We start from the raw sequence: 13,613 nt of genomic DNA on the forward strand, positions 1-13,613 counted from the left end.
CGATGTAAATCTAGAGAGAAGCCCAAATAGGCTCTACCCCCTTTTTTCGACTTATATGAAATCTGGTTGTAAGTTTGTTTTCTGTTCCTCTTCCCTGCAGGTGCACTGTTTGTGAAAGAGCCGTAGGCTGCACCTAATCCCACACCCCTCGAGCAGCCCCATCAGAGGGCTCTGTGGAATGGTTTCCCCAGGTTCGAACTCCTCACACCAATTATTGATAAGCTCCTCCGCTAATGTCACCTAGACTCTTTCTTTCGGTGGACACAACAATAATAATAAATTGCTAGCATACCACGCCCGGCCCCGACAATACCTCAATAAACAGCACAGAGGAGGCCTCCACTTCCCTAAAGCTTCCGTCTGAGTCTCTGGGGGGAGTAGGGGTAGCCGGGGCTTTGGGGAAAGACAGATAATACACCAACAAGACAATTGTGGTGGCAATAACTGCCACGAGGATGAAAAGATGGGATGTGGTGGTGGAGACTGACCAGAGGTAAGGTGACCAAACAAAATGCAGGACGCCCAGAGAAATAGGAATTTCAGCTAAGGAATAATTTTTAGTATAAATAAATATGTCCTGTGCAATAGTTGTAATATTTGGGGCATATTTATTCTAAAAAAAATTGTTATTTATCTGAAATTCAAATTTGACTGGATGTCCTGATTTTTTCTTTTTTCTTTAAAGATTGGAACCTGAGAAAACAGCTGTTGCCAATCTTTTCTTTTCTTCTTCTTCTCCCCAAAGACCCCCACTACATAGTTGTGTATTCTAGCTGTGAGTGCCGCTGGTTGTGCTGTGTGGGACGCCACCTCAGCATGGCTTGATGAGCGGGGCCATGTCTGCACTCAGGATCCAAACCGGCAAAACCCTGGGGCACCGAAGCAGAACTCCTGATCTTAACCACTTGGCCACGGGGCTGGCCTCATCTGATTTTTATTTTCTAAGTGTGGCAACCCTGCCTGGGAGGGGCCCTTAGACAGGGTCATGAGGGAAGGCCTCTTGGAGGAGGAGACACTTGAGCTGAAACTTGAATGTGAAGACCGAGGCTCAGAGGGAACAGCAAAGTATTTGATGTATTTGAGGAATGGAGAGAAGGCTGGTGTGGCTAAAGCTCTGTGAGCAAAGGGGAGAGGGTCTGAGAGGCAGGCAGAGGGATGGGCAGGGGCCAGATACACATTACAGAGCCTTGGAGGCTGTGGGAAGGAGTTTGGACATTTTATTCTAAGGGCAAAGGGGAGCCATCGATTATTTTAAAGCTGAGGAGTGATGGAGTCTGACTAGAGTTTTTTAAAGAGCATTGCCCCTCTGTGTGAGAAATGGGATGGGGAGGGGAGTGAAAGAGAAAGAGGGAGACAGTTAGGGCTGATTACAGTTGCCCAGGCCAGCGATGACATGGCTGGGATGAGGGCAGTGTGTCGGTCTGGGTCTCCAGGAAGCAGTCACAGAGATGGAGTTAGGAGAGCACACCCTTCACTGGGTGGAATGCCTGTGAAGGAAAAAGGGGGAATCGCAGGATGGCCGAGACCTCAGAATCAATGCAGCTCTGACGCCTGGGCTGGGAAAATGGATTGGCCCAGAATGGATGGATAGGTGTGTCCTCCCTGATGACAGAGGATGTGAAGGGGGCTGGTGGGGAACCAACGGCCATCCCCCTGCCAGCCATCAGCTGAGTTGGGGGGAGGCGTCCTGGAGCTGTGAGGGAGTGGAAAATAGTGCTTTGGAGAGTGTGACTGAGGCCCTTCCAGGAAGTGGAGTGGACTGCCAGGTGGTCTGTGATGCTGAGTGCAGTGTGGTGCCACCAACCTGGCTCTGTGACTGTCCCTCAGGTGCAGGCACAGAACAGCGCTAGCTGAGTGGGAGGGAATGAGGCAGAGGAGCATGCACCAGGGAGTGAGGATACCAGGGTCTGGAGTCTGCGCTGGGTGGGGAGGGGAATGAGGACAGGAGAGTGGGGACTGATTATGGAAAACAGGGATGTCAGTGGAGGACAGCAGGTTGTCCGAGGCCTGAACGGTGGTGCCTTTGGTACAGCCTCTCCCTGGTCAGGGGAGAGCCAGCCCACGCGGTCACAGCATTCTGCATGAATCTGCAGCTCCAGATCCCTGATCTGGGGCTCCCTCCTCCAGACGGGGCTGCCCGGCCCAGCCCCATCGCAGGGTGCAGGATCCGGTGGGGGTGCTCTGAACCAAGGACCAACCCAGTGCAAGACCCAGGTTGCAGCAGGAGGAGACTGCAGGCCACCCACCCCCATGGCCCTGCTCTGGGAGGAAGCTATCAAGAGTAAACACAGCCTGATCCTCCCGCCTGCTCAGCCAGCGGGGTCTGTCACATTCCGCAAGGACTAGATTTCCAGTCACCACAGCTCTCTGGCTTCCCTGAGGATGAGCGAACTTCAGCTCTGGGGAAGATGCGTGCAGGGAATCCTCACTTCTGCCTTCCTTCTCCTGGGCTGCTGGGGACTCTCTGATTTCCAGCAGGTGGGGGACCTGGGGTGGGAATCTGAGCTCTTCTGGGTGCTGAAGGTGGGTTCCCTGTGAAGAGAGAGGGTGCCAAAGAGCCTTTGGGCAGAGTAGGGGTGTTCTTTGGGCTGTGGGGTTTGCAGTGGGCCGGGGAGTCTGAGCTGGGGTTCAGGGGATGAAGGGTGCTCACTGAAGGACGAATTGGCTTCCCCGAACCGTCCGCTCCTTTGTGAGGCGCAGACGCGGTCTAACCCGTGTGGTGTGAGTGGCTCCTCTCTGCCTCTCCATCCTCCGTCCTTTCTCTCCCTCTCCTGCTCTGTCTGCAGCTCCCCCCTGCTCCTCGCTCCTCTCCCAGCTCCCTTCTCCCCCTTCCTCGTGTCTCCTCACTTGTCCTTGCGTCTTGCAGCAATTTCTCCAGGCTTTGAAACCAGAGGAAGTGACTTCTTACTTTGGTCCTGACACTACTGTAAAAGGTACTTGTCCTGGAGCCTTCTTAGCAAGGGGACTTTCTCAGAGCCTGCGGGGGTATCTCACCATTGCGTCCGGGGTCTGGGACTTTTGGTGGCTTTGCTGGGAGAAGTTAGAGCTGCTGCCATCATCCCTGTTAATTAACTCTGTTACTTCCTGCCAAGTCGATAAAAGCTGGTCTGGGGGTTCTGGACAGAGCTGGGGTTCTGACCTCAGGATTCTGCTCCGTATTTCAAGAGAATGCTTACTAATTAGCTGGGCCTTCTGCCCCCTGGGCCTCCCTTGGGCCGACTGATTTTCAGGCCATGGATGTAAATATTTATCCCTTCTGTGAGAAGCAAGATAGGCGTTGGGTCAAGCTCCAGGCAAAGCCTTTTCCCCTGTCACCCGTGGTCCGTGTTTGTGGCCTCATCCGGGGTGCCAGCCCCCTTTCTCACTAGGGCCATTGGTCGCTTTGATCAAAAGGCTAATGGGGACCAGAGGTAAGGTGGGCTAGTGGTCAGGGTGGAGAGAATTCAGGGATGTCCCACTTGTGACTAAATCCTCTGTGGTCTGGGTCAGATGCACACCGACCAATGCCTGGGGCTGTGCTTGGGGCCAGGGGTACCGTACTAGGGGGCCAGGGGACCATGCTGGAGGGCCAGCTGGGGCCGACTGTGGGGTGTGGGGGCTGAGAACTTGTATATCGCATACCCCAGGTCCCTCTAGCTCTAACCTTCCTGGAGGGCTAGATCACTGCCTGGGGTCCCCAAGCCCTCTGGGGCTACCTCGGGGCTAGGGAGATGGCTGGAGAAGGGCGGTGATGGCCTTGGGCTCCTGCTTTCCACAGAGGCTGCTCATGTACCTGTTTTGCCTGTTGGAGCTCATGACACTGCTCATGAAACGTGTTCCAAGGCAAGGCTAGTGTGCTGAGCACGGGTCCACCCCCAGGCAAGGCCAAGATTGGAGAGGGGACTTGCTGTCCACCACCCTGAGAGCTGAGAGGAGCTGGACTGGAGCCCAGGCCCCCAGGTTCCTTACTAACTCTCACCAAAGGGGACAGCTTTGGGCCCCTCCCTGGGCAGGAGGCCGGGGGACGCCAAGCAGGGGTGAGTGAGGCAGCCTATTGTCTCCTGCAGTGCCCCGATTTGATGTGGCCCCACTCACCTGTGTCTGCGAGGATGGGCTCAGGGGTCCACGCTGCAGGGACCCTCGCTGCTCCCTGCGCGCCCTGGGACAGCTCTTTACCTTCTCCTTCGGGCCCGAGCTGGGCATCCTCGCTGCCTCCTTCATCAGCGAGCGCATGGTGAACGCCTCCTTCCAGCTGCTGAGGGGGCCACCCCACCACTGCTTCACGGGAGGCCGCGCCCTGCTGCCCCCCGGCACAGTGGCCAGGGCCACCTACTGCTCGGGTCACTTGGTGAGTGGGAGCTCGGGCTGCCAACAGGAAGAGGTTGTCCTGGGGTGTGGCTGGTGGGACCCCGTGGTGTGAAGATGTCCCCCAACCCCCTACCACGTGGCCAGATGCTACATCTTTGCCTAATATCAGATGCGCCGGGACCGTGTTCCACTGAAGCTCAGAAAAGCCAGCTGAGTTTCCCAGGGCCACCGAGCTGACCGGTGGCAGAGCCAGGTACAAACCTGGAGGATGGGAAATGAAAAGAACGAGGGCTTTGCAGCCCGACTTCTGAGTTCAGATTCCAGCTCTGCTACTTAGTACAGACGACCTTGGGCCAATAGCTCGACCAGGTCTCAGTGTCTTCAAGTGAGAAATGGTGGAGACAGCATCTGCCTCTTGGGCCATCACGAGGACTAGTGTCACCTGTCCATGCAAAGTCTGTCACAAGGCATCGCTCAACAAGCCAGAGCCATTGACATCATTATACACGCCGCATGCTGCCGCCCCCTGGCTCCCGGGTTGGGAGGCCCAGCCTGGGCCAGGACAGATGCCACTCAGGGTCGATCTGGTCACTGGCAATGCTCTTCATTAGCTCAGGCCTAGCTAGTCCCTGGAGACCCTCTCCGTTCTCGTACATGTGGGACCCCACAAGGGGCTGCAGACTGGGGACCGAAGGCCGTGTGTGTGAGGGGGGATCGGAATGTGGGCAGTGGAGGGCTGGCAGCAGGTGGTGGGCAGTGAGCGCAGCCCCAGAAGGGTGCGGGTCCCTCGCTGTCCCACAAAGATGGACCCTGGACTTGGGGAGGAGCCCTTGGAGAGGGCTCAGGGCAAGTCCATATTCGGTGCTGTGATGCCCCAGAGAGGCCCTCTCCTGCAGTGGGGAGTGGGCTGTGTGTGCCAGGCTGCTCTCTCTTCCCAGGAGGGCGACATCCTGGTGGGTGCAGACAGGCTTTACGTCCAGCCGGTGAGGAGGCAGCACCGGCAGCTGGTGCCTCACTGGGGCGGTGCCCAGCCCCACCTGATCCACAGGCTCGCCCCTATGGCCCCCATGGTCCCAGGGGTCATCCAAGGTACAGCTCTTGGGAGAGGGAGGGTGGGGCCGCCATCAAGGATAGCTATGGGGGAAGGACCAGCTCTCCCTGATGCCCAGGGGCTGTGCAAAATACCCCACTCTGATGAAGCCATCTTCTTTAGGATATAGGGGAGTGCCCAGCTTATAGGACAGGGGAACAAGTAACCACCAGCTATGCCCCCAAACTGTCTGCTAGGTGGACAGGTAGACCTCCCACCTGTGAACAGCCCTTCACAGTTTACAAATCATGTTCACAGGCACGTGCTATTGGAGTCTGGGACGAGCAGGGCAGTGGTGACTGATATTTCCCAGCCTCCAGATGGGAATCCAGAGGCCCAAAGATGGGGGCGGAGGGGAGCGGCCACTCCAGGCTTATGGGGGTGCCAGCAGGTGGTGTCTTGGGCTTTACTTGCCATCTTGGGGGTGACCCCGTTCTCCAGCATGTGCCCGGAGGGGCATCTGGGAGGCAGAGCAGGCGCCTGGAGCTTTGGGGTGACCCGAATACATAAAAGTCACACAGTAGCCCCCTCCTGGGTCCCTTGCTGCCATCTGGCCCTTTCCCATGCCCTGAAATGCCCAGTCACTAAAAGGACCCGGGCTCTTGTGGGGGGTAAGATGCAATTCCTTGACTTGAGAAGGCCATCCTCCGAGACCCGCAGCCTTTCCCGTGAGCTGGCCAGCTGCACTGGTTCTAAAGGTCACAATGCAGAGTGACGTGTGAGAGCTTGGGACCTCTCAACCCTCTGAGCACGTTTACTCCTGAGGAGTCTGGAGGACCAAAAGCTCCTAAATCAGCTCCTGGGCGTCTGAGGGAGCCAATGCCTGGGGCGCCGAGAGGCTGGCTCCAGGAGGGCAGGAGGGGCTCTGAGAGGAGGGCGCAGAGCAGGGCCCACGGGGGCTACCAGGCAGGCCCGTCACCGGGCCCTCCCCATGAGGAAGATGAGGATCTGCCTGGCCCACTGACTCCCTCGACCCCATGCTGATGAGTGGCAGAGATGCGGCTCCCTACTGTGTCTCCAAGCCCAGGAGCAAGGGTGATGGAGAGGCCTGGCTGTGGGGCCATGGGGGTCGTGGGGACGACTGACCAGGTGTCCAAGGCCATATTTCACCTGCTTTCTAGAACCTTCCTTCTCAGCCCTGCCTCCCCCTTGCCAGGCCGTCCTCCTTCCCCTCGCCTCCAGAGACGGGCTGCTGGGAGCATCCTGCACCTGGAGCTGCTGGTGGCCGTGGGCCCCGACGTCTACCAGGCTCACCAGGATGACACGGAGCGCTACGTGCTCACCAACCTCAACATGGTAAGTGCTTGCCTGGGGAGTGGACTCTGGGGATGGACGGCGCTGACCGCAGGGAGTGGACTCATGGATCCACTGGAGCAGCGACTGTCCTCGAGAACCGTGACCCGCCCATCCTCAGGAGGCTCTGGTGGGATGTCAGTGGGCTGCCTTATCTGGTGTTTGAACTCGGTGGGTTGAGCGTTGGTGTAAACCTGAGGCCGGGCCACGTGTGGAGCCCAGGGACCCTGGAGGGGGGCAGCGTGGTCTGCTCTTTCCTTCCTCTTCCCACTTCCTCACCTGGAGTGGAGATGGGTGAGGACCAGGAACCCCTCTCCGCTCCCTAGTGCGCCCCAAAGCCTCTTTCCACTTGGGTCCCTTCGTCCAAGGGACCCTCAAGCCTGGCCTCTGCCCTGATGTCTATTCGACCCATGGGAACCTCAGCCAGCGCTGCCCGGCACCCAGCGGGGCTGCCTCACCCTGGCCTCTCCCATGGCCCTTCTTGCAGGTGCCCCATCTCTGCAGGTCTCCCCTCCACTCTGCCTCCAGGGGTAAAGATGGGGCAGGAAGCAGGACCCACGCTAACCAATATCTCCAAGACAAGGAAACAGGTGTTTCAACAACCTCACTAGACATTTAATTTGAAGGGCTGTAGGAAACCCTGTGCCCAACTGCCGGAGAATTCACTCATGAGACACACACAGGAACGACTGCAACTCTAGGCTACCAGGCAGGCCTGCACAACATCAGGGGATGGATGCCATGAGCTCAGCGTCACCAGCCACAGTGCAGCGAAGTCAGACGCGATAGGAAGAAACTCGTGCAATTCAGACACTGACGATTTTTCAAAAAGTTCTGACTTGAAGGGAATTTATGAACATTTAGGAAATTAGTCTTAGGTGATGACTGACAACTCCAGGCCCTCCCCCCTCCCCCCGGTCCCCTGCAGGGATGGGGAGGGGGCTTGAGGAGGTGCTGGCTGTGGCAGGGCTGGCACTGCCACCGTTGTTAAGTTGGCTCTGGAGGGCGGGCAGCCCCCTTAGAATGTGGGGTACTCGGAACTACTTGGTCCCTACCTATTTTGGACACAAGGAAAAGTTCCACCAGTCTCGAGCCCCCTCCGTGTCCCCAGGGGTTCTCTGGGCCTCCCAGTCCACAGGGAGTCTGAGTCCCAGGGCTATACCCATGTGGTCCTGCCCCTTGCAGACCTGGTCCAGGTCCAGAACAAGCCTGCTTAGGTGTTCTGCCTGCAGGCCCAGAGGTGACAAATATTCCCTCTAAGTTACTTGAAAGCTATTGTTTTCAAGCTTTGAGGGGCTCCTCATTTTTAATATGCCGAAATTCAGTAATCTAGCCATGCTCCCTCTGGTCATTTGATCTGTTTTACGAGGACTGAGGATGGTGAGGGGGCAGAGAGATGCAAGACTGGCTCCGGCCCAGATGGTGTCGATTGTGTTAATGGCCATCGTCAGCACTGGACAGCCGCCTTGTTCCTAAGTCTGCCAACAGCCACGGAAGGCTTTATCTCCCTTTTACAAATGAGGAAACTAACTTAGGAAACAAACTAATCCGAGCTTAGTGAACAGGATCCTAAGTGTGCAGGTAGGAAGTGGCGGAGCCTGGATCAGACACGGGTCAGCTGGGGGCAGTGATAAGCTGTGTTTGCTCTCTCGGGCACCATGTCCCATTAGAGGACAAACTGGTGCAAACAACCACAGAACAAGTCTACCATGACGGGCATCTTGACAGATGTACTGAGAGGGCCAGGAGCCTGGCGGGGGGCCTTCTCACTGGGGTGCACAGGAAAGGGCTCATGGAGGAGGGGGAGCCCCTAGTGCCTCCCCATGGAGGTGGGTCGATTAAACAAGCAGAGGTGGAGAGAAATGTGTTACAGGCGGATCAATGGAGATGAGAAAGGACAGGGTGAATCCAGTCCGAGGAAGCAATGTTTGAATGGAATCTTCTAGAGTAATGACAATTACCCACATGTTTCAGGGTTTCTTTTCTTTGTGGTGGTTGGCCTTCCTGAGCCATGAGCAGTGGGAGGACCAGAAGCAGATCTGGCTCTCTCTATGGCTGGCTCTCAGCCCAAGGACTAGCATTTTGGGGGCCCCCCCTCCACGCTGATGGAGCATCCTCTCCAGGCCCCCCTGTGGCGGGCCCTGGAAGTCAGAAGCTGCTGGAAGCTGGCCACACCCACCCATATGTGTCACTTCTCCCACTTGCCCTCCTTCCACAGGGGTCAGAACTGCTGAGGGACCCATCCCTGGGGGCTCAGTTCCGAGTGCACCTGGTGAAGATGGTCATCCTGACGCGGCCCGAGGTAGGCGCCGAGCTGGAAGCCCAGAGTACTGGAGAGCCTATTCCTGTACTCTTTAACCTCTTCTTGCGGATGACCACAGAGCAGCGGGGGTGATGGCAGGGCTTCCAGCCAGCCAGACCCCAACCCAGATCCCTGCTCTGCCCCGGCACTCAGCACTGCTGAGCCTCAGTCTCCTCATCCGGAATATGGGACAGTAGTAGGATTGTTAGGAGGACTGTCTGAGATGCCAGCAGTAGTCAGACCCCCGCTTGGTGTGGATCCCATAAACACCAGCTCTATTACTGCCCCCTCCCTCCAGGATGCTCCAGATATCACAGCCAACATCACCTCGTCACTGCGGAGCGTCTGTGAGTGGAGCAGGACGGTCAACCCCCAGGACGACACGGATCCCAGGCATGCCGACCTGGTTCTCTACATCACCAGGTAGCCAAGCTCCCTGAGGGTGTGCCAGGCTGCCTGGGAATTGCTCCTGCTCTCTGCAAGGTGTCATGGCAGTGGGTAGGCCCCTCAGCACCTCCAGGGTGTCTGTTCTCTCTTCCCGAGGTTTGACCTGGAGTTGCCTGATGGCAACCGGCAGGTGCGGGGGGTCACCCAGCTGGGGGGTGCCTGCTCCTCCTCTTGGAGCTGCCTCATCACTGAGGATACCGGCTTCGACCTGGGGGTCACCATCGCCCATGAGATTGGGCACAGGTATGTGGCCTCCCTAGCTGTTCCCTAGCTCAGGCCAAGGAGCTGACCTCGGTCCCCAGGAGGGAAGGTCACAGCTGGCAGTGGACCCTGGGAGAGTCTGGAAGGAACCTGTGTCCGTGACCCCAATGCACTAGGGAGGGTGGGGGGCAAGGGCTAGGAAATCTGATACTTCTTGTTAACCAAATAATTAAAAAGAACTTTTTTACCCCCAAAAAACAAGCAAAACAAACTCAGCAATTAGAAAATAAGTTTTGCAGGAAATTCAGGTAAAGAAAAAGCAGGCTGTAAAAATTCTCCCAAGCCCACCACTTAGAGACAACATCTGTTCACATTTTGTATTTAATTTTAGTCTTTTCTTGACACACACACATATTTTTTACTTGCAAAATTGGGATTATACGGTATTTTAGTTTGTTACCTGCTTTTTTATGTAACAATATATCCCAAGCGTTTCTCTCAGGTCTTTTGCAATATATGTACTTTTTGTATGCACTATAATGTATTTAATTAATCCCTTATTGTTGGATATTTAGGTTATTTCCAAAGTTTTCCTGTTATGAATGTTACACATTCTGTAGGCAAATCTTTGCTCCTATTACCATTTACCTAAAGTGGTGAGTTTCTTTTAGTTATGAAAGTAACACCCACCTGCTGTAAAATTAAAATAGTACAGCGACTCCTAAAGTAAGAACTGAGACTGTCTTCCTGGCCCGCAGCCCCCACTCCTTCTCCTTGCTCTGAGCGCTGCGGTGGAATTCACCGCCGCCCCCTGTCTCCGCTGGGGGCCAGGCTCCGCCGACAAGGCTGGAGCTCCTTACCCCACATCTGCCCACTCCAGCTCCATTTTTCCTCCGGCTCTGGGCCTCCACTTGATCTCTGCGCCACCCCCATCACAATTCCTCTGTTTTGTTTGGAGGGAAAAAAACAAGGCATTGAAAACGATGGCCAAAGGTCCGCACGTTTTCTCGGACTTTTTATTTAACCATCCTGTACATGCAGTCGATGACTTCAAACATTGAGCCAGGCCCCAGACCAAGAAAGTGATGGTCGGCGACCCCCCAAAGGGCCCTCGAGCCCCATCCTCCCCATAACACCATGGATTAGCTTGGCCGGCACATTTGTAAAGTCTTGATATTTATTAGCCAAAAGCGGCGGGAGCCACCTGGCCTGCCCAACGTTCCCTCGGGTGGGAAACTGAGGCAGGGCGGCCATTCGACTCTCTCCACCCAGCGGGTTAGCTGGTGGCGGGGCCAGGGCGCGATCCGGTCCGAAAGGTCGCCATGCGCTGGGGCCCGAGGGCGGCCAGGCCCAGAGCGGGGGACCCCGGCCGCCGCGCTCAGCGCCGCCCCTGCCCCTCCGCGCAGCTTCGGCCTGGAGCACGACGGCGCGCCCGGCAGCGACTGCGGGCCCAGCGGCCACGTGATGGCGGCCGACGGCGCCGCACCCGCCCGCGGGGGCCTCGCGTGGTCCGCCTGCAGTCGCAGGCAGCTGCTGCATCTGCTCAGGTAGCCGCATCCCTCAGCCCCACCCGCTGCCCGTCTCCACCCCGCCCGCCCCTCCCTAAGTCCCCATCGCCACCTCCCGCGCACCCCTACTTCCCGTCCTCCGACCCACCCCTCCATCCCATCCCTCCGGAGCCCCTCCTCCGTCTGCACCCCCCCCATCACCCCTCCACCTGCTCAGTCACCACCTCCACTCCGCGCCGGCGGGGCTTGACACATGTTAGCCCAGAGTCGGCTCTTGGTCTGGGGCAACGGCTGAGAACGCCCATCCCCGCCCATGCGAGCCCACCCCTCCAAACGTGCTCAACTCCTGCGCCCACTCTTTCATTCCGCCCCCACCCGGTGTTCCCCCGGGGCCTGAGCCGGGGCCTTGTCGCAGCGCAGGACGGGCCCGCTGCGTGTGGGACCCACCGGGGCTGCAGCCCCGGTCCTCGGGGCACCCTCCCGAGGGGCACCCCGGCCTCTACTACGGCGCTGACGAACAGTGCCGCGTCACCTTCGGCCCCACAGCGGTCGCCTGCACCTTCACCAGGGAGCACCTCGTGAGTCTGCCCTCAGTGGGGCACATGGCACATCGCTGTACCCCATCTCTGTACCTGGGGCTCCCTCTGCCAGGCCCACTGATTCCCCTGCCCAGATCATGGCCCACTGTGCGCTGGGAGCACCCACTCTCAGTCACCTCTCAAAATTCTCAATTTTTGAACAAATGTGAATGGATCCCACATTTTCATTTTGACTGGGCCCCACAAATTTTGTAGAGCCAACCCTGGCATGGCCCAGGAGCCTGTGGACATTGATCCTAAAAGGCAATTACCAAGGGCTTCCAACCCAATGCAGTGACCTCCAAGCTGAACCCACAGCGGAGGTATGAGCTGGCAGGGGAGGGGGGGCGGTGAGGGGAGCAGGCACCCCAAAGATGGACTTCCTCTCAGGGCTGCACAGGACTTTGATGGGCCCCTTCCACCACACAAAATATTCAGAATTGTGTCTTAGTATTTTTATAAAATATGAACAGTTTTGTGTGCATTGTTATGAATACAAATAATATTACATATTACAACTTTTTTTGACCTAAAAGTATAGTTTTTTCTTCTGATTTTAAAGGAAATTAAAACATTTTTGTGGGTCCCTAAAAGGATTGTGGGCCTTGGTGACTGTCCCAGTTCCCGATAGAGAAGTTGGCCATGCCCACCCTCCCTGGCCACCAGTGCCCACAGAGCAGCATAGTGGCTGTGCCAGTGTGTCCTGTGGTCTGGGAGGGACAATTAAGGCTGGACACTGACCCGACAGGCCCTAGTGGCCCCTAAGTTGGCGGCCAATCTCCCTTCTTAGGACATGTGCCAGGCTCTCTCCTGCCACACAGACCCCCTGGACCAAAGCAGCTGCAGCCGCCTCCTCATTCCTCTCCTGGATGGGACAGAGTGTGGCGTGGACAAGGTCAGAGAAGGGGCTTGTGTGTGTGTGTGCGTGTGCATGTGTGTGTGTGTGCACTCGCACGTGCTCGTATGGGGCACCTGCAGCCTGCAGCCTTCATTCCTGGGGCGGGAGGCAGGAAAACATTAGTCAGCCAGGGCAGAGGGCCTGGAGCTGTCCTTGGTCACCTGATCAGGAGGCCTCACCTGCACCCAGTGGCTCGCCCCGCCCCTTCACAGGCCCCGGAGACAGGGCAGTTCTTCCAGGTTCACAGGATAACAGTAACCATCCAGGGGCTTGCTCAGGACTCTGCCGAGGCGGGTGGGGATCGGGAGCCCAGTCCTGGCCTCCACGCTGTTCTAGAGAGAGCAGCGTTCGCCGAACACCTGCTCCCAGGCGGGGTGCTGGGTCTCACTTCCTCCTCCCCAGGCCTAGAGACAGGGACTGTGTTGTCACCGGCCTCACAGAGAAGGCAGAGGTTTTTTTTTTTTTTTTTTAAAGTTTGGCACCTGGGCTAACAACTGTTGCAAAATTTTTTTTTTCTGCTTTATCTCCCCAAGCCCCCCCCCCCCATACACAGTTGTATATCTTAGTTGCACATCCTTCTAGTTGTGGGATGTGGGACGCCGCCTCAACATGGCCTGACGAGTGGTGCCATGTCCGCGCCCAGGATCCGAACCCTGGGCTGCGCAGCGGAGCGCGCAAACTTAACCACTCAGCCATGGAGCCGGCCCCAAGGCAGAGGTTTTGAGTGACAGAGTGGCCCAGCTCCCTTACCCACTCCTTCTCTTTGCCTGCACAGTCGCGTGTCTTCCCGGCTCCCTCCAGCCCTCAGCGCCCCTCCCTGCCCCTCTGCCAGGCGTGGCCAGACCCTTCCTCTGTCCTACAGGCTGGTGGTCTGCCCTCTTCTGTTTAGCACTGGTTTCCCGAGCAGGATGGGGGGGGCGCATGCATGCATTCATATGTGTGTGCAGGTGCCCTGTGTGTGTGGGGTGCCTGTGGGTGTGGGTACCCTGGGTGTGTGGGGTGCTTGTGT

General features: G+C 57.2%; 1 protein-coding gene across 3 annotated transcripts in view; it reads left to right on the forward strand.

The window, feature by feature from the left end:
- The first annotated feature begins 2,359 nt into the window (after positions 1 to 2,359).
- Positions 2,360 to 13,613, forward strand: part of ADAMTS13 (ADAM metallopeptidase with thrombospondin type 1 motif 13) — a 31,601-nt gene continuing 20,347 nt past the window's right edge. For all 3 annotated transcript variants that reach the window (XM_046671157.1, XM_046671166.1, XM_046671169.1), the window contains exons 1-11: positions 2,360 to 2,478; positions 2,867 to 2,933; positions 4,047 to 4,327; positions 5,226 to 5,376; positions 6,534 to 6,673; positions 8,889 to 8,972; positions 9,271 to 9,395; positions 9,516 to 9,662; positions 11,027 to 11,167; positions 11,544 to 11,706; positions 12,497 to 12,601. In XM_046671157.1, the coding sequence (XP_046527113.1) occupies positions 2,383 to 2,478; positions 2,867 to 2,933; positions 4,047 to 4,327; positions 5,226 to 5,376; positions 6,534 to 6,673; positions 8,889 to 8,972; positions 9,271 to 9,395; positions 9,516 to 9,662; positions 11,027 to 11,167; positions 11,544 to 11,706; positions 12,497 to 12,601 (1,500 nt within the window). In that variant the 5' untranslated portion in view covers positions 2,360 to 2,382. The remainder of the gene's footprint in view (positions 2,479 to 2,866; positions 2,934 to 4,046; positions 4,328 to 5,225; positions 5,377 to 6,533; positions 6,674 to 8,888; positions 8,973 to 9,270; positions 9,396 to 9,515; positions 9,663 to 11,026; positions 11,168 to 11,543; positions 11,707 to 12,496; positions 12,602 to 13,613) is intronic.

The sequence above is a fragment of the Equus quagga genome, chromosome 1 (assembly GCF_021613505.1).
Source record: "Equus quagga isolate Etosha38 chromosome 1, UCLA_HA_Equagga_1.0, whole genome shotgun sequence".
NCBI lineage: Eukaryota > Metazoa > Chordata > Mammalia > Perissodactyla > Equidae > Equus > Equus quagga.